Consider the following 20,848-nt stretch of genomic DNA (forward strand, 5'->3'; position numbering starts at 1 on the left):
TTCTTTTGTATGATTTTTCTTCAAATATATTAGTGCCAAGTGCTTTATCTTCAATTTCACCAATTCTGCCTTCCACTTGTTCAAATCTGCTTCTCTGACTTTCTATTGAGTTGTCTACTTCTGTAATTTGATTGTTAATCTTCTGAATTTCTGATTGCTGTCTATGGATTTTTCCAGCTTATTAAATTTCTCATTACACTCCTGAATAATCTTTTTAATTTTTTCAATTGCTTTATCTCTGTGTTCCTTGGCTCATTCTGCTTATTGCCTCATTTCCCTCCTGATGTCTTGAAGGGTTCTATATATTAATCTTTTGTATTCTGCCTCTGGTAATTCCAGGAATTCACTTTCATCTTAAGATCCCGGGTTCTTTGTTCTTTGCACAAAGAACAAAGAGACGATCATGGTCTGTTTCTTTATGTGACTTGATATTGAGTGTTGTCTCTGAGCCATCTATAAGTTATTTTATTAGTTTATTTTATGTTTGTTTACTGTGTCGTAGCTTCTTGCTTTGTTTTGTTTTCATATGCCTAAATGGGTTGCTTGAGTAGCTAGCTTGATTATTTTCACCTTTGGAGCTCTGACGTCCTGTCCCCAGATGGCTAGAGCTGTTATCATGTATATCAGTCTGGGAGACCATTCACTTTTCTTGTATAAGTTCAGCTCGGGTGTCCAGGTAGCTGCTCATCAAGTGTGTGGTTCAGGCTCTGTCCTACAGCCTTAGAAGGGCATAGGTGATTGGTGTAGCTACCAGTATCTGGTTGCAGCCAGGGGTCACACTCTGGACAAGGCAGAGAACTGTGAATCATCCCCCACATGTCTCTGAGGAAAGCGTGTCCCTGTTCCCTAAAGTGTAGAGGTAGGTGAGCTCTGCAGATGGACCATGGGCACCCAATGTTTTTGGTTGTAAGGACTGGGAGGTACCAGTTATCCTTGTACCCCTGTCGTGGGTGGCCGAGGGACCTGAGTGGAGCTTTGGCCCCTGATGAGGGTAGGTGAGGGTGGTATTTAATAGGCAAAGCAACATCAAACAAAAAACACCCACCTCTCCACTGCACAACTAAAACAGTTGCAGTCTGCCAACAAGTGCCTATTCTTCTGAAATAGGCCCACACAGGTCCATGCAGAGGGGAAAGGTACTCAAAGTCCACAGACTGTTTATGCCTAGAAAGGAGCCACTTCTGTCCTGAGCTCCCCTGGTTAGTGGAGGTGGCAAATTATCTTTTCCCCCAATTGCAAATGTATTCCTTCTCCAAGGCTGCGAAGATGACTCTAGGTGCTCAACAGGGCCTGTCTCAGGACGAGGGAATTCAGCCACTGAAGCCAGCTTGGGTGTGTGGGCACAGTAAAGTATACGCAAGTACTTAGCTTTTGCTGAGATGGCCGTTCTTCTCTGGTTCCGGAGATGTGAGTAGGCTCTGCGGCTGGCTGCTTCTCCCTGAGGAAACTGCAGCCTAACGCTAGTACCAGCCCACCACCACCGCTCTGGGAATGGTGCCTGAGGGCTCCCTGCGATTCAGGTCTGGTAACTGCTCTTCGCTTCTGAACAGCCTCTTCCTCCACCTGCCCCTCAGTTCATTTTCTAAGCTTGCCTTTGATGCTCAGGGCTCCTAGCTTGTCATAAACATACTCGTTTCACTTGTTTTTTTTGGTCTTTGTGGTAAAGAGGGCTCTTTGGAAGTGTCTGTCTAGTCTGCCATTTTGCAAATTTTCTGCTTTAATAGCTTTACAATGTCAGCAGAACTCCAATCGTTCACCTCTGTGAAGACAGTCATTCTTCAGCACTTTCCAGCTCTAACATCCACCCCATGAGCAACGATGCCTTCCCCAATATCTCCATGCTCTAATATGTATTGCACTTATGTCTATTACCCCTTCCTGTATCTTTGTTCTTCCACTTCCCACCATCACTTTACCACTGTGCGATGCATCTGGAATAGACCCCATAGGATCCTTTCTCTGCCACGGAATCTTCTGAACCTTTCACAAGGTCACCTCTAGTATACTTACCGCTTGAGGTTTCTCCAAAATAATTTTTTTTTTAATATTATAAACTATTGGATAGCTCTTCAGTGGAGTTTTCAGTGTCTGATCCAGTTCTTCACAGAGGCTGGGAATATATGTTATTCCTCCATCCTGAAATGTCCGAATATTCAAAGTATATTTTAAGTTTTGGAATTAGTCATAAATATCCATTTTCATTAGGACTTGGTATAATTCTGAGTATCTATATAGGCAAACCAGTTGCTGTGGTCCAGTCTTCTGGAAAACCCTAGAGTGTGGTTTGTTTGTTGGGGAATCTCTCTTGAGCAATAGGTTCAGGATTGGTTTTTGGTTCTTGAGCCTCCAATTCAATGAGATATCTGGATCTTCAGTAGATTGAATCTCAGGCTCCATGTTTTGGCCTCCGATAATGGGTGAGACAGGTGATGAGGATAAGATAGAAGTCAGATGGGGAGAGAAATGAGAGAAGGATCCACGTATGTTCCAGGATTTATATATATCAACATCACTCATTTCAGACTTAAGAACTGGACACTAAAATTGGAATTATCCATTTCATTAGACATAGTCTCTGATGCCTGTGTCATCACCAGCAGAATATCCCAGTTTATTTCTTGGAACCATCTTATATTTGAAGATGTTCCCTTGAGTGGAGAAACTGTGAAAAGAGGAGGCTATGGCATAAAAAAGAGAGGAAAGAATATTTGAGACTCAGTGAGCTGTTGCTCATTTGAATATGAAACAATAGCTGAATACTGATGTCTAAAGTGTTTACTAGAACCTACCCCAAACCACAAAGGTGAATTATCCATGACAATGTGGTAGACTAACAAATACGTGCTGCTGGAATGAGTTAGACTTAGACTTCAGCTTGGCTCCATCATTTACTTACTGGCTATGTATTCACTGGGACTTTACTTACCACAACTTGGCCTCTGCTTCCTCTTATGAAAATACTGATGTTAATATTTACTACATTTAGCTATTGTGGGAATTAAAAAAAGAATATGCAAACAGAGCTGTCAGATACCATGCTTAGCAGTAACGATGTTGCAAAAATTATTAATTTTGCTGTTCTTCAAAATTTCTGCAGCTTTGTGTTAAAATTAAAAAAAGAAGAAAAAGACAACCGTTGCCATCTAGTTGATTCTGACTTTCAGCCGCCCTGTAAAACAGAGCGAAGCAAAACAAAACAAGCACAACTTCAGAGGGCACGACCTTACCAGTAAATAGCAAGTTTCTGTACCTCTGGTTTAGAGATTCAGAGTAGACTCTTGAGAAAAATGGAGACACATCACGCACTGGTGTTTCATATGCGTAGCTACATTTTTTCTGATTGTAAAATAAATAGATGTACAATAGAGAATACACTAAAACTCAGACAAGTATGGAATAAAAAAAAGCAAAAACTAAATCAGATCCTCCAATGTGGGAAAGTCTGTTTTTTGTTTTATTTTTTAAATAAACTTTATTTTTCAGAACAGTTTCAGGTTCACAGAAAAATGCTACGGAAAATACAAACCAAAAAACAAACCCTATCATTATCAGGTTGATTCGTCCCTTGGATGCCCCATGAATAGAGCTGCATCCCATAGGATTTTCAATGCCTGTGACCTTTTGGAAGTAGATTGCCATGCCTTTCTCCTGTGGTGCTGCTGAGTTGATTTGAACTGCCAACACTTTGGTGAGTAGCCAAGCACAAATTGTTCACACCACCCAGGGACCTCTGCAAACAATACAGAGATCCAAACCCTCCCCCAACACACAGCACACAGTTTCTCCTGTTACTAGCATCTCACATTAGTGTCATCTGTTTGTTACAACTGATGAACCAATATTGATACATTATTGCTTACTGAAGTCCACAATTCCCATTTGGGTTTCCTCTTTGTATTGTAAAATCCTAAGGGTTTTGACAAATACATCATGTCCTGTATTCACCACGGCAGTATCAAGTAGAATAGTTTCACTGCCCTAAAAATGACTTGTGCAGAGGGGGTGGTGCCAAGACGGGTGACTAGGAAGACGCTACCTCAGATCCCTCTTGCAACAAAGACACGGAAACACAAGTGAATCGATCTCATACGTGACAATCTACGAACCCTGACCATCAAACACAGATCCAAAGAGTTGACCTGAGTGACAGAGACTGAGAACGAACAACCACGGGGCAGCAGCGACTGTTTTCGGAGCCTGAAGCCAGCGTCCCAGTCAGGAATCCTTGGCGCTGGGCTCTGGACTGGGCACAGGGGAGCTGAGCACGGCATCCTGAGACGGCAAAAACACGGTGCGCAGCCCCAGCCCCCTGAACTGACCTCGGGGAAAGCCCAGCCAGTGCACACAGGCAGTGCAGTGACGCGGCTGATGGGAGGAGAAGTCACCGGGAGGCAGCAACTGGTTTTGGAGCCAGGAGTGTGGCGTCCCAGCCAGGGAACCTTGGCGCTGGGCTTTGGACTGGGAGTGGAGGAACTAACCGCGGCTTCTGAGACAGCACAAGCACCGGACGTGGGCCTGACCCTCGGGGGCAATCTCTACCCAGCCAGCGCACACAGTCGAGGCGCCCCTCAGGAATCTCAGATAAAACAGTCATCCGAAGCAAGATAAGTAACTTTGTCTATATTCCGGGGTGCCACTCTCTCCTATTTTTCTGAACCGTTCCCTCCCCTTCCCAGGTGGCTTCATTAACATTGGAATTTCCTGAGCCAGAGAGTGAACTGCTCTGCGGTTTTTCTTTCTTCTTCTTTTTTTTTTTTGGTCTTTTCCTAACCCATTCTCCTGGCCTGAGAGAAGCAGCTACAAAAAACCCAGGGACCAAAAATCCTTCCCTAATTGGACTAAAAACACAGAACCAGCTCAAGCTAAGGATATGTGATCCACAGTCTTGGGCTTTCATCCCTACAGGGAACAAGGTGGCTAATATAATGCAAAGGCATTTCTGATAGGGATCTGACTGTAATTGTTTTAGCAGATTACTGGAAAGACAAGTTTCCCAGGTCTGATATCTCTGCGTATTCAGCAGAGCCCTCACTGACCCAAAACAGGGAACTGAGGGCTGAAGCTCCCCCCAGACCACCTAGCATCCTGCCTTAGGGGTCTAAGGAGGGTGGCACTTACCAATCTGTAGAGGTACTTGCATTGGGGGCCTAAGGTACAGCTGCAGAGCCCACCCACCAAGGTGCTTTAGGAATAGAGACACACCTACCTCACTGACACTTGGGGGAAGCCTGTCAGCATCCTGCCCCCCCTCCCGGAGTGTGAACCCCAGCTGCTACTAGAATCTGGTGCACACAACTCTCACCACTACTTCTCTAGGTGGATAGGTGACAGGCTGCACCACGCACTTGATGACACAAAATCAGATTCTACTCAAGAATAGTGAATGGACTCAGGCTTATATATCTGGTAACAGCCCAAACCAGCTGGTAATAGGACATAAGTGATTCAAGGGCTACAACAATCAAGACAATGGAATCTAGTAGCCCATCTACATATATTGAAAGAAAACAAAACAAGACTCAGTGAGCAAATATAGAATAAATCACTACTATATCTTAGTGATGGCTCGGAGACAGCAGTCGATATCAAACCACATAAAGAAGCAGACCATGACTGCTCTACAACTCCCCAAACTAAAGAATCAAAATCTTTCCCAAATGAAGATACAATCCTGGAATTGCCAGATACAGAATATAAAACACTAATTTACAGAATGGTTCAAGACATCAGGGATGACTTCAGAAATGAAATAAGGCAATCTACACAAAAAGCCAAGGAACACACTGATAAAGCAGTTGAAGAACTCAAAAAGATTATTCAAGAACATAGTGGAAAAATTAATAAGTTGCAAGAATCCATAGAGAGACAGCATTCAGAAATCCAAAAGATTAACAATAAAATTACAGAATTAGACAACGCAATAAGAAGTCAGAGGAGCAGACTCAAGCAATTAGAATGCAGAGCGGGAGATCTGGAGGACCGGGGAATTGACACCAATATTGCTGAAAAAAAATCAGATAAAAGAATTTTAAAAATTGAAGAAACCGTAAGAATCATGTGGGACTCTATCAAGAAGAATAACTTGCATGTGATTGGAGTCCCAGAACAGGGAGGGATAACAGAAAACACAGAGAGAATAGTTGAAGATCTGTTGGCAGAAAACTTCCCTGACATCATGAAAGACGAAGGGATATCTATCCAAGATGCTCATCGAACCCCATTTAAGATTCATCCAAAAAGAAAATCACCAAGACATATTATCATCAAACTTGCCAAAACCAAAGATAAAGAGAAAATTTTAAAAGCAGCCAGGGATAAAAAAAAGGTCTCCTTCAAGGGAGAATCAATAAGAATAAGTTCAGACTACTCAGCAGAAACCACGCACTCAAAAAAGCAATGGGATGACATATATAGAGCACTGAAGGACAAAAACTGCCAGCCAAGGATCATATATCCAGCAAAACTCTCTCTGAAATATGAAGGCGAAATTAAGACATTTACAGATAAACACAAGCTTAGAGAATTTGCAAAAACCAAACCAAAACTACAAGAAATACTAAAGACAATTGTTTGGTCAGAGAACCAATAATATCAGATACCAGCACAACACAAGGTCACAGAACAGAGCATCCTGATATCAACTCAAATAGGGAAATCACAAAAACAAAGTAAGATTAATTAAAAAAAACAAAACGCCCAAAACAGGGAATCATTGAAGTCAATATGTAAAAGATCACAATAACCAAAAAGAGGGACTAAATACAGGTGGCATAGAACTGCCATATGGAGAGGGATACAAGGCGATATAGGACAATACAAGTTAGGTTTTTACTTAGAAAAATAGGGGTAAATATTAAAGTAACCACAAAGAGGTATAACAACTCCATAACTCAAAATAAAAACCAAGAAAAACATAACAACTCAGCAAACATAAAGTCAAATACTATGAAACTGAGGAACACACAATTTACAAAGAAAAACATCTCAGCACAAAAAAGTAAGTGGAAAAATGAAATCGTCAACAACACATATAAAAAGGCATCAAAATGACAGCACTAAACACAAACTTATCTATAATTACGCTGAATGTAAATGGACTAAACGCACCAATAAAGAGACAGAGAGTCTCAGGCTCTGTCTATATGCTGCCTACAAGAGATACACCTTAGACTTAGAGACACAAAAAAACTAAAACTCAAAGGATGGAAAAAAATATATCAGGCAAACAATAAGCAAAAAAGAAGAGGAGTAGCAATATTAATTTCTGACAAAATAGACTTTAAAGTTAAATCCACCACAAGGATAAAGAAGGAGACTACATAATGATTAAAGAGACAATTGACCAGGAAGATATAACCATATTAAATATTTATGCACCCAATGACATGGCTGCAAGATACATAAAACAAACTTTAACAGAACTGAAAAGTGAGATAGACACCTCCACAATTATAGTAGGAGACTTCAACACACCACTTTCGGAGAAGGACAGGACATCCAGTAAGAAGCTGAATAGAGACACGGAAGACCTAATTGCTACAATCAACCAACTTGACCTCATTGACTTATATAGAACAATCCACCCAACTGCTGCAAAGTATACTTTTTTTTCTAGTGCACATGGAACATTCTCTAGAATAGACCACATATGAGGTCATAAAACAAAGCTTTGCAGAATCCAAAACACTGAGATATTACAAAGCATCTTCTCAGACCACAAGCCCATAAAAGTGGAAATCAATAACACAAAAACTAGGGAAAAGAAATCAAATACTTGGAAACTGAACAATACCCTCCTGAAAAAAGACTGGGTTATAGATGACATCAAGGAGGGAATAAGGAAATTCATAGAATGCAACGAGAATGAAAATACTTCCTATCAAAACCTCTGGGTCACAGCAAAAGCAGTGCTCAGAGGCCAATTTATATTGATAAATGCACACATACAAAAAGAAGAAAGAGCCAAAATCAGAGAACTGTCCCTACAACTTGAACAAATAGAAAGTGAGCAACAAAAGAATCCATCAGGCACCAGAAGAAAACAAAGAATAAAAATTAGAGCTGAATTAAATGAATTAGAGAACAGAAAAACAACTGAAAGAATTAACAAAGCCAAAAGATGTTTCTTTGAAAAAATTAACAAAATTGATAAACCATTGGCCAGACTGACTAAAGAAATACAGGAAAGGAAATAAATAACCCGAATAAGAAACGAGGTGGGCCACATCACAACAGACCCAACTGAAATTAAAAGAATCATATCAGATTATTATGAAAAATTGTACTCTAACAAATTTGCAAACCTAGAAGAAATGGATGAATTCCTAGAAAAACACTACCTACCTAAACTAACACAATCAGAAGTAGAACAACTAAATAGACCCATAACAAAAAAAGAGATTGAAAAGGTAATCAAAAAACTCCCAACAAAAAAAACAGCCCTGGCCCAGATGGCTTTAATGCAGAGTTCTACCGAACTTTCAGAGAAGAGTTAACACCACTACTACTAAAGGTATTTCAAAGCATAGAAAATGATGGAATACTACCTAACTCATTCTATGAAGCCACCATATCCCTGATACCAAAACCAGGTAAAAGACATCACAAAAAAAGAAAATTACAGACCTATATCCCTCGTGAACATAGATGCAAAAATCCTCAACAAAATTCTAGCCAATAGAATTCAACAACATATCAAAACAATAATTCACCACGACCAAGTGTGATTTATACCAGGTTTTTTTTTTTTTTTTATGCAAGGCTGGTTTAATATTAGAAAAGCCATTAATGTAATCCATCATTTAAATAAAACAAAAGACAAAAACCACATGATCTTATCAATTGATGCTGAAAAGGCATTTGACAAAGTTCAACACCCATTCATGATAAAAACTCTCAGCAAAATAGGAATTGAAGGAAAATTCCTCAACATAATAAAGGGCATCTATACAAAGCCAACAACCAACATCACTCTAAATGGAGAGAGCCTGAAAGCATTTCCCTTGAGAATGGGAACCAGACAAGGATGCCCTTTATCACTGCTCTTATTCAACATTGTGCTGGAGGTCCTAGCCAGAGCAATTAGGCTAGACAAAGAAAGAAAGGGCATTGGATTGCAAGAAGGAATTAAAAATATCTCTATTTGCAGATGACATGATCTTATACACAGAAAACCCTAAGGAATCCTCCAGAAAACTACTGAAACTAATAGAAGAGTTCGGCAGAGTCTCAGGTTACAAGATAAACATACAAAAATCACTTGGATTCCTCTACATCAACAAAAAGAATATCGAAGAGGAAATAACCAAATCAATACCATTCACAGTAGCCCCCAAGAAGATAAAATACTTAGGAATAAATCTTACCAAAGATGTAAAAGACCTATATAAAGAAAACTACAAAGTACTACTACAAGAAACTAAAAAGGACCTACTTAAGTGGAAAAACATACCTTGCTCATGGATAGGAAGACTTAACATAGTAAAAATGTCTATTCTACCAAAAGCCATCTATACATACAATGCACTACCTATCCAAATTCCAATGACATTTTTTAATGTGATGGAGAAACAAATCACCAACTTCATTCATATGGAAGGGAAAGAAGCCTCAGATAATTAAAGCATTACTGAAAAAGAAGAAGAAAGTGGGAGGCCTCACTCTACCTGATTTCAGAAGCTATTATACCACCACAGTAGTCAAAACAGCCTGATACTGGTACAACAACAGGCACATAGACCAATGGAACAGAATTGATAACCCAGATATAAATCCATCCACATATGAGCAGCTGATATTTGACAAAGGCCCAGTGTCAGTTAACTGCAGAAAAGATAGTCTTTTTAACAAATGGTGCTGGCGTAACTGGATATCCATTTGCAAAAAAATGAAACAGGACCCATACCTCACACCATGCACAAAAACTAACTCCAAGTGGATCAAAGACCTGAACATAAAGACTAAAACGATAAAGATCACGGAAGAAAAAATAGGGACAACGTTAGGAGCCCTAATACAATGCATAAACAGAATACAAAATATTACCAAAAATGACGAAGAGAAACCAGATGACTGGGAGCTCCTAAAAATCAAACACCTATGTTCATCTAAAGACTTCACCAAAAGAGTAAAAAGACCATCTACAGACTGGGAAAGAATTTTCATTTATGACATCCCCGACCAGCATCTGATCTCTAAAATTTATATGATTCTGTTAAATCTCAACCACAAAAAGACAAACAATCCAATCAAGAAGTGGGCAAAGGATATGAACACGCACTTCACTAAAGAAGATATTCAGGCAGCTAACAGATACATGAGAAAATGCTCTTGATCATTTGCCATTAGAGAAATGCGAATTAAAACTACGATGAGATTCCATCTCACTCCAACAAGGCTGGCATTAATCCAAAAAACACAAAATAATAAATGTTGGAGAGGCTGCGGAGGGATTGGAACTCTTATACACTGCTGGTGGGAATGTAAAATGGTACAATCACTTTCGAAATCTATCTGGTGTTTTCTTAAAAAGTTAGAAATAGAACTACCATACAACCCAGAAATCCCACTCCTCAGAACATACCCTAGAGAAATAAGAGCCTTTACACGAACTGATATATGCACTCCCATGTTTATTGCAGCTCTGTTTACAATTGCAAAAAGCTGGAAGCAACCAAGGTGTCCATCAACAGATGAATGGTTAAATAAATGGTGGTATATTCACACAATGGAATACTACGAATCGATAAAGAACGGTGATGAATCTGTGAAGCATTTCATAACATGGAGGAACCTGGAAGGCATTATGCTGAGCGACATTAGTCAGAGGCAAAAGGACAAATATTGTATAAGATCACTATTACAAGATCTTGAGAAACAGTATAAACTGAGAAGAACACATACTTTTCTGGTTACGAGGGGGGTTGGGAGGGAAGGTGGGAGAGGGTTATTTACTGATTAGTTAGTAGATAAGAACTACTTTAGGTGAAGGAAAGGACAATACTCAATACACGGAAGGTCAGCTCAACTGGACTGGACCAAAAGCAAAGAAGTTTCTGGGATAAACTGAATGCTTCAAAGGTCAGCGGAGCAAGGGCAGGGGGTTTGGGGACTATGGCTTAAGGGAACTTCTAAGTCAATTGGCAAAATAATTCTATTATGAAAATATTCTGCATCCAACTTTGAAATGTGGCATCTGGGGTCTTAAATGGTAACAAGCGGCCATCTAAGATGCATCAATTGGTCTCAACCCACCTGGATCAAAGGAGAATGAAGAATACCAAGGTCCATTATAACTGTGAGCCCAAGAGACAGAAAGGGCCACATGAACCAGAGACTTACATCATCCTGAGACCAGAAGAACTAGATGGTGTCCGGCCACAACAGATGACTGCCCTGACAGGGAGCACAAAAGAGAACCCCTGAGGGAGCAGGAGAACAGTGGGATGCAGACCCCAAATTCTCATAAAAAGACCAGACTTAATGGTCTGACTGAGACTAGAGGAATCCCAGTGGTCATGGTCCCCAAACCTTCTGTTGGCCCAGGACAGGAACCATTCCTGAAGACAACTCATCAGACATGGAAGGGACTGGACAATGGGTAGGAGAGAGATGCTGATGAAGAGTGAGCTACTTGTATCAGGTGGACACTTGAGACTGTGTTGGCATCTACTGTCTGGAGGGGAGATAGGAGGGTAGAGAGGGTTAGAAACTGGCAAAATTGTCAGGAAAGGAGAGACTGGAAGGGCTGACTCATTAGGGGGAGAGTAAGTGGGAGTATGGAGTAAGGTGTATATAAGCTTATATATGACAGACTGACTTGATTTGTAAACGTTCACTTAAAGCTCAATAAAAAATATTTTTTAAAAAAATGCCCTGTGCTCCACCTATTAATCCCCCCTTCACCCCCTGGATCCTAGCCACTATTGATCTTTTTGCTATCTCTATAACCTTGTCTTTACCACAAAGTCATATAGTTGGAATCACAGAGTATGTAGCTTTTCAGATTGGCTTTTTTGCTTCATAATTTGCATTTAAGGTTCTTCCATGTCTTTCATAGTGTGATAGCTCATTCCATCATTAGGTAATACTCCATTGTATGAAATTTTTTATCCATTCACCCACTGAAGAACATCTTGGCTGTTCCCAAGTTTTGGTAATTATGAATAAAACTTCTATAAACATTTGTGTGCAGGTTTTTGTGTGGACTTAAGTTTTCAGCTCATTTGGGTGAATACCTAGGAGTATGGTATTTACTGGATTATATGGTAAGCCTTTGCTTAGCTTTGTAAAAAATCATTGGACTCTCTTCCAGACTAGCTGATCAGTTTGCATTTCCACTAGCAATGAAGGACAGTTCTATTATTTCACGGCCTTTCCAGCATTTGGTGCTGTCAGTGCTTAGAATTTCAGCCAGAAAGGCACTTTACTAAAACCTTGTATTTTGAAGTAATTAGAGATTCAGGGGAAGTTACAAAGATGGTACAGAGAGATCCTGTGAACTCTTCCCCAGTTTTTCCAGAAGGTTATACCCGCTGCCATCAAGTCGATTCTGACTCGTAGCGACCCTACAGGACAGAGTAGAACTGCCCCATAGGGTTTCCAAGGTTGTAATCTTTATCAAAATTAGAAAACTGACATTGGTGCAATGTGTGTATGTAGTTCTATGTCATTTTATTCCACGTGCAGTGTGTGTAACCACCACCACAATCAAGCACAGAACTATCCCCTCCCCACACAGGTCTCTCATGCTCCCCCTGTGTAGTCACACCACCGCCCTCCTCACACTTCCACCTAACACCTGACCACCACTAATCCGCTCTCCGCCTATAATTTTGTCATTCTGAGGCTGTTATATAAATGGAATCCTACTGTATGTGATGTGTTGTGATTGGCCTTTTTCCCTCCGTAAAACTCCCTTGAGTCTATCTAAGCTTCTGCGTGCATCGATAGTTAGTTCTTTTTTTACTGCAGAGTAGTATCCCGTGGGACCGGTGTACCATGGTTCGTTTGCCTATTCACCTACTGGAGGGCATTTTAGTTATTTCTAATTAGGGGCTATTAGAAGTGAAATAGCCTCATATGCTGTAACAGCTGGACTATGAATAAGGAAAACCAAAGAAGAATTGATGCCTTTGAACTGTGGTTCTGGGGAAGAATATTGAAAGTACCACGGACTGCCAAAAGAACGAACAAACAGGTCTTGGAAGAAGTACAACCAGAATTCCCTTAAGGATGGCGAGACTTCGTGTCACAGTCTTTGGACATGTAACGGGAGGGATCAGTCTCGGGAAAAGGACATCCTGCTTGGTAAAGTAGAGGATCAGCGAAAAAGAAGACCCTCAGTGAGACGTATTGACACAGTGGCTGCAACAACAGGCTCAAGCGTAACAGTACTTGTGAGGACGGCACAGGGCAGGGTTTCGTTCTGTGGTGCGTAGGGTCGCTATGAGTCAGGCCTGTGCAACGGCATCTAACAAAAACAGCAAGAAATAAAACTGCTGTGAACATTCATGTGAGGTTTTTGTGCGAATAGAAGTTTTCGTTTCTCAGGCACAAATGTCAGGACTGTGATTGCTGGGTTGTATGGTAAGTGTATTTTACTTTTTAAGAAACTGCTTTCCAGAGTGCCTTTACAGGTTATATTCCAACCATCAGTGTGAGGGTGATCCAGTCTCTCCACACCCTCGTCACTATTTGTCATTATCACGGCTTTTTTTTTTTGTTGTTTTTTAGCTGTTTAGTGGTACCATGTTTTCAATCTGCATTTCTCTAATCGCTAATGGCATTGACTATCTTTTCATTCTCTTTGATAAAATGCATCTTTATGACTTTTGCCCATGTTTAAATTGGATTCTTTTTCTATTGAAATTTTTTTGGAACAAACTTGTGTTTTATTTATGTTAAAAATCAGATTTTCATAACTTTCTATGATAGATATGAAAAAGTACATATGAATGCCATCTATAGTAAGTGTCATACCTTTTAACTAATATTGTTACTAGTATATACCGCTATTATAGGGTCACCTTCTTATAGTCTTTATTCTTATTGTGATAAACTAATGGGGGAAAATTTGTCATTTCTACCATCTTCACATGTACAGTTTTGACAGTTCTTTATGTTTTCTAGATACGTGTCCTTGGTGAGTTATGTGGGTTGCAAATATTTTCTCTGTGTCCGTAGCTACTTTTTTCATCCCCTCAATAGGCTATCTTGCAGAACAAAAGTTTTCAATTTTGATAAAGCCCAATCTATTGATGTTTTACTTTTATGGATTGTGCTTTTGGTGACATGTCTAAGAACTCTTCACGAAACCCTAGGTTCTCAAGATTTTCTCCTGTTTTTTTTTTTGTGTGTGTGTGAAAGTTTTGCATTTAAATCTGTAATCTATTTTAAGTGAAATTTGTATAAGCTGTGATAATTAGGTTGAGTTAGTTGTGGTTTTTTTTTCTTTTTCTTTCTCTCTTTTTTGCCTACAGATATTCATTTGCTCCAGCACCTTCGTTTGAAAAGACTATCCGTCCTCTATTGAATTGTGTTGCGCTTTTGTCACAAATAGGCATACTGGTGCTGGGCTTCTTCTGGGTTCTCTATACTGTTCCATGGATCTGAATGTCTGTTCCTCTGCAAGTACCAGTCAGCCTTGATTGCTGTACCTATGTAAGTATGGTTAGAGCGATTCTTCCAACTTTATTTTATATTACCAAATTTGTTTTAGATATTCTAGTTCCTTTGCTTTTCCATATATATATATATATATATATATTAGAATAACTTTGTCTACATCTACTAAAATTTTTGCTGGGATTTAGACAGAAATTGCATTAAACCTGGATATGAGTTTGGGCAATTGGGGGAGAATTGGTATCTCTACTGTGTTCTGTTTTCTAGATGATGAACACAACATGTCTTTCTACTTATTTAGGTATTGTTTGATTTCTTTCATCAGCACTTCAGCATACAAGTTCCCTACATGTTTTGTTAGAGTTATACTTAAGTTTTTTTTTGCTTTTGCTTGATTACGAATGGTATTATATCTAAAAATTTTTATGTCTTCATTGCTGTGTATAGAATGAAATAGATTTTTTTGTTAATCTTGAATCCTGCAAATGTCCAAACTCCCTTATTCTAGGAAATTTCTTTTTCACAGATTCTTTGGGAATTTTCATGTAGATCTTCATGTCAGCTGAGAATAGGATAGTACTCTTTCTTTCTTTCTGGTCTGCATATTTTCAGACCACCTACTATTCGCCCCATGGGCGAACAATCCCATTGTAATAGTACAAGATGGCCCAGCACACAAAATCTGATATTGACAGATGAGATTGAGAGTTTATTAGTCACATATACTCAAAGCCCAGGTGAGGGGGACACCGCCAACTATATATAAAAAGAATAATACATCATGACCAAGTTGGTTTTATTCCAGAAATTCAAGGTTGTTTAAACATTCGAGAATCAATGCAATTCACCACATTAACTAAAGGAAGGAGAAAAGCCATAAAACCATCTTGATAGAAGTCAGCACATGTTCTTGATTTTAAAAAATATGTATATTTGGAAACTGGTATTATAAAGGAATTTTCTCAATCTGAGAAAAGATAACTACCCTACTGTATGCATCAGACTCAATGGTTAAATGTTTAAAACTTTTTCCTTGATATCTGGAGTAGTGGAAGTTGTAGGCAATGAAAAATGTCAAGAAAAATAAATAAATATTATATGGGTTGCAACCAAACCAAACCAAACCCACTGCCGTCGAGTCGATTCCAACTCATAGCGACTCTACAAAGGAGGGGAAATTTGCAATCACTTACTCTTTTAAATGTCTTGTAAATGATCATGTCCTTAGAATATAAAAATTATAGACACACTAATAGATTTAATAAGTAAATTTACCAATGTTCTTGGGTACATGCTAATATACATGAAGTAATGATATTCTGCTCTACCAGAAATGAATAGAAAACAAAGTCAAGATAATGATAACCATTCACAATAGCATCCAATTATATCAAACATCTAGGAATAAATCCACCAAAATGATTGAGAGTTCTGTATTGAAAAACTATAAAATATCATTGGGAGACATTAACATAACTGAATAAATGGAGGGAATACCCAATATAAGAATTTTATGACTAAATATTTTAAAACATATTCTTTCTCTCCAAATCTATATTTTGGAAAATTCTGCTGACAATCATCGCAAGGTGTTTTGTTTGCTTTCTTGCGTGCTTGTTTTGTTTAATTCATTATATTTCTTCTCTTTCTTATTTTGGGTGGCAGAGGAAATTGTCAAGGTGAGTTTCAAATTCATATGTAAATGGCAAGGTCTTAGATTAGTTAAGGAAATTTTGAAAAATAAGGAAACTCAGTCCAAGAAAAAAAGACCTACTATAAAGCTATACTACTTAATATGGCATGATATTGGCTCAAGTGTGGCAAACAAGACAAGGGAACAGAATAGAAATTCTAGAAACAGATCCCTTCTCAAATATAGTGCCCTGGTCTGTGGTGGTGCTGCAGAGCATTGTGGGAAGAGATGATCTTTTCAATAAATGTTGCTAGGTCACTTGGATATCCATTTGAGAAAATTTACTGTGACACCTATTCAAACCAGCAATAAAAATCAATTCCACATGAATTGAAAATAGGTATTATTATTTAACATTAAAGCTAATTACAGCTTGAACTTCCTTTTGAGAGATGATTTTATTAATAGTTATAATTGCTTTATCAGATGTAGGGCTATACAGATTCTCTATCTTTTGTGTCTCTTTCAGTTTTGATAAATTATGTGGGGGAGATTCAAAAAGGGTGCAAAATATTTGCCATTCAACTCATGGAGTCCAAAAAACCCTCACTGAATCAGTTGCCATGGAGTTAATTCCAGCTCATGTTGACCCCATGCATTGCAGAACAGCATTGCCCCACAGGGTTGGTTTCCTTTGCTGTAATCTTGAGGAGGCAGATTGGGTGGCTCGGATCAAATGCCAATCTTTCAGTTAGCAGCTGTGCGCTTGACCATTGTGCCACTAGAGCTCCTATGAAATGTTGTGGAAATTATGCCACAAAATTTCTGAGCTAGGTCTTTGCAGCTTTTACTTTCCTCCTGGAAAACATGCTCTTCTAAGTCCTGAGCCATCAGCTAAGAAGCCTGTCTTCCCTGCTGGTGAGACCACACAGGCCACGCTAGAGGCCTGGATCTGCAATGCACATGGAGAGTGTGTCAGCGTCCCAGTTCAGCCTCCAAGGATCCCAGCCCCACCTGCTACCTTTCTGCAACCACATGAGAGACAATGAGAATCACTCAGCTGAGCTTAATCAACTCCCAGAGCTGTGAGAAATCATGCAATGGCTGTAGTTTTAAACCACTAAGCTTTCTGATTATTTGTTACAAAGATTTATAAAATGAAACATTGTAGTATTCAAGGAGTTTCACCTAAGATGTGAAATCTATTGACACAAAAATATAATATCATCTTAGTATCCTTATAATGTCTGTAGGATCTGCAGGAATGTCTTTTTTTTTTTTTTTTTTCCATTCCAGATGTTGATAAATTTGTAATTTGGATTTTTTTTCTTTTTCCTTTTAAGTCTTGCAAGTGGTTTATCAAATAAACAAACTAAAATAAAACTTCTGGTTCTGCTGATTTTCTTTATTATACCTCTCTTTTCAATTTTATTAGTTTCCTCACTTACTTCTACTACTTCCTTTCTTCTACTTGTTTTTAGTTAAATCCACTCTTTTCCTAGATTAAGCTTAGCTTTCTGATTTTTATAGATTTCTTCTTTTACAGTATAAGCATTTAAGCCATAAATTTCCCTGGAAGAACTGCTTTACGTATTCTCCAAAAACTTTGGTGAAAAAACTGAATATTCCTTTATTTTAAAATATTTTCTAATTTCCCTTTTGATTTCTTCTCCAGTACACTATGGGTTATTTACAAGTGTGTTGCTTCACTTCCAAAAGTTTAAGTATTTTCTTAGTCTTATTGATTTGTAATTGAATAAGTTTGTGGCCAGAATATATATTCTGTAGGAATTCAATCCTGTGAAATTTATTGACACTTCTTTTACAGCCTACCATAGGGTTTATCTCATGAGTATTCATTGTGCAATTAGCAGTTCTAAATATATTCTGTAGCTATTGGCTGTAGTCAACATATATGTCAAGGACTGGCATTGCTGGGTCATGGGAGAACATCATGATAAACTGAGAAAATATGCAAGTTGTCAAGGATTTCCTTTGCGTGGATCCGCGATCAACACCAATGGAAGCAGCAGTCTAGAAAACAAATAAAGTATTCCATTTGGAAAATCTATTGCAAAAGAGTTTTTTGAAGTGTTAAAATGCAAAGATATCACTTTGAATATTAAGGTGCACCTGACCAAGCCAAGGTATTTTCAGTCGCCTCATGTGCATGTGAAAGCTGAACACTGAATAAGGAATACAGAAGAAGAATTGACTCTTTTGAATTATGGCCCTGGCAAAGTATATTGAATACACCATGGACTACCAGAAGAACCAACAAAGCTGTCTTGGAAAAAGTACAGACAGAATGCTCATTAGAAGCGAGGAGGTAAGACTTCATCTCACTTAATTGGACATGTTATCAGGAGGGGCCAATCCCTCGAAAAGGGCATTGTACTTGTTAGAGTAGAGGGTCAATAAAAAGAAGAAAACCCTCAACAAGACGGATTGACAGTGGCCTAGTGTCTGCAGCAATGGGCTCCGAAGTAGCACCAATAGCGAGGATGGTGCAGGACCAGACAACGTTTTGATCTGTTATACATAAGGTCACTATGAGTCAGAAGCAACTCCATGTTGCCTAACAAAACAACATGACAGTTGTATAAGTTTTTAAGAATTTGACAAACTGTTTTCCTAAGGGGTTGTAACATCATATATTTCGACCAGAATGCATCGGTGTTTAGAAAGGTTTAGATATACAAATGGTGATAATAATAATAAAAATAATATTTGTTTATTAATTTTATACTTTCTTTATATTTTGTTGAAAGGAATAAGTTTAGCATGGACTTTTCTAAAACTCTCTATTTATCTTAAAGTAAACCTCAAATGTTTTGGCATCTAATTTCTATTCATCTCCATGTCACTGGAGCATTTAACCAACAATGAATCAATACCAAAGGCGTGTTTACTACAATCGATGTATAATACGTTTTAACATACTATGGAGTTGATCACTCCTCATTGTGCTTCTTTTTAATAAAATTCCCTTGGAAAATATAGTTTTTCCCATAAAATTACGTATCAGCACTTTCAGTTCTAAAAATAAAACAAAGAAGGAATACCATTGTGTGCTTGTTTTAAAATTGTAATTGGGTTTATGGCTGGTGTTCCATACTCGATATGTTCACCAAAAAAAAAAAAAAGATTCAAAACATGAATTGAGGCTGCCTGGCAAGAATATATACGCCTTCATGCAGAAATGAAGTAAAAATACTGGCAACCTAATAGTTCCAGACACCACAGTTTCTCATGTTTGTCCTCTCTCATCTGTAGCCCATGGTAGAAAGGGACCTGTGTATTTATCTTTGATGACGCAAAGGTGAAGGAGACCACCATGATCTGGGTGCCTTAAAGGGCCTTCTCCTAGCACAGTGAAATGTTCCTTAGAGGACACAGAAAACCCAAGAAATAGCAGGCAAGGAAATCTTCTGAATCTACATGTGTCCAAAATTCAGGAATATAAGTGAAAGCAATTACTGTATTACAATGCAATCCTCATTTTCTCTCTTATTTCTACTTCTTTTACTTAAAGCTGTAGGAAAAAGATGATTTTCACTCCATGTTGATTTGAGAAAACTTTTATGAAGCAATGTGAGCAATGAGTTCAGATACATGGGGGAGAGTAAGGATGAATAAAAAGGAAACTGGGGAAAAAGGAACACAAGGTGCTCTAAGCAACATCGGGGACCTACAGGCCAAGGCCAGGGGCTGAGGAAACTCATCAATGACAACATTTTCTACAGGGCCAGTGAACCAGGAGTGAGCCAGATCCTGAAGAAGCATTCTCTTCGTGGAAGAATAAGAGTGAAGCTCAATCTTTTCGTGCTGTGAAGAAGCTGGGAGAGAAGGTTCTTCCTTGAGTGTCACCATCTTCACTTCAGCTCAGGAATCCTGAAGAAGACAGAGAACAGTGTGGTTTCCAAACCTAACTCTATGAACAAATGCTTTTTCCCCTCTCTCAGACCCTCAGGTTATAGCAATGCAGTCAGAAGAAAGAAACAAATGCCTTAAGTCTCCGTGACCCAATGCTACTCTAGAGCACAGGGCTTTTAAGCAGAAAGAAGAATCTCAGTACAAACTGCCTGATCAGAAGTCTGAATTCAGTCTTTCCTGATATTTCTGTCTCTTGTCTTGTCTCCTCCACTATAATTGTAGGAGAACTAAATCTCATTCTAACAGGGAATGAAAGTGTGTTACCTGTTGGTTGAAGTCCAGAGCGTGCTGGGGAAGAGAGAAGAAGATGTATGTTTATAAGGTATAGAGGCACATCTGTCCCCACACACCACGTCCTCAGGTCTAGGTCTCCCACCTGAGATTTCTCTAACACCACAACCCATATCACATAACGGCAGAGAAGAGGGCCGAGTCTGAGAGCCCGCCATCTGTGAAGCTTCTGCCACCCAAATCCAGTATCATTTATTTAGCTTCAGTAGTTCCTCCTTCATCTGCCCCAGGACCCTGACCCAAGATCTCCATGCTCAGTAGCCTTTCTTTTACCTGCCACAGGTTATGACCCCTGTGCTTTGACAAAAGAACCATGGGCTCTTTATTTCTGAATGCCCCAAAATTTGGGATTGACAGGAAAAC

General features: G+C 39.0%; 1 protein-coding gene across 2 annotated transcripts in view; it reads right to left on the reverse strand.

The window, feature by feature from the left end:
- Nucleotides 1–20,848, reverse strand: part of LOC126081159 (HLA class II histocompatibility antigen, DRB1 beta chain-like) — a 288,700-nt gene that overhangs the window by 254,850 nt on the left and 13,002 nt on the right. The window contains exons 5-6 of one of the 2 annotated variants that reach the window (XR_007518295.1): nucleotides 20,459–20,482; nucleotides 19,553–20,152 (exon numbers count right to left, since the gene is read on the reverse strand). Coding sequence is in view for 1 of the 2 variants with exons in the window: in XM_049892825.1 (XP_049748782.1) it covers nucleotides 20,459–20,482 (24 nt within the window). In the remaining variant the exon portion in view is untranslated. The remainder of the gene's footprint in view (nucleotides 1–19,552; nucleotides 20,153–20,458; nucleotides 20,483–20,848) is intronic. The other variant, XM_049892825.1, reaches the window with a different exon arrangement.

This window comes from Elephas maximus, chromosome 1, assembly GCF_024166365.1.
Source record: "Elephas maximus indicus isolate mEleMax1 chromosome 1, mEleMax1 primary haplotype, whole genome shotgun sequence".
Taxonomy (NCBI): Eukaryota; Metazoa; Chordata; class Mammalia; order Proboscidea; family Elephantidae; genus Elephas; species Elephas maximus.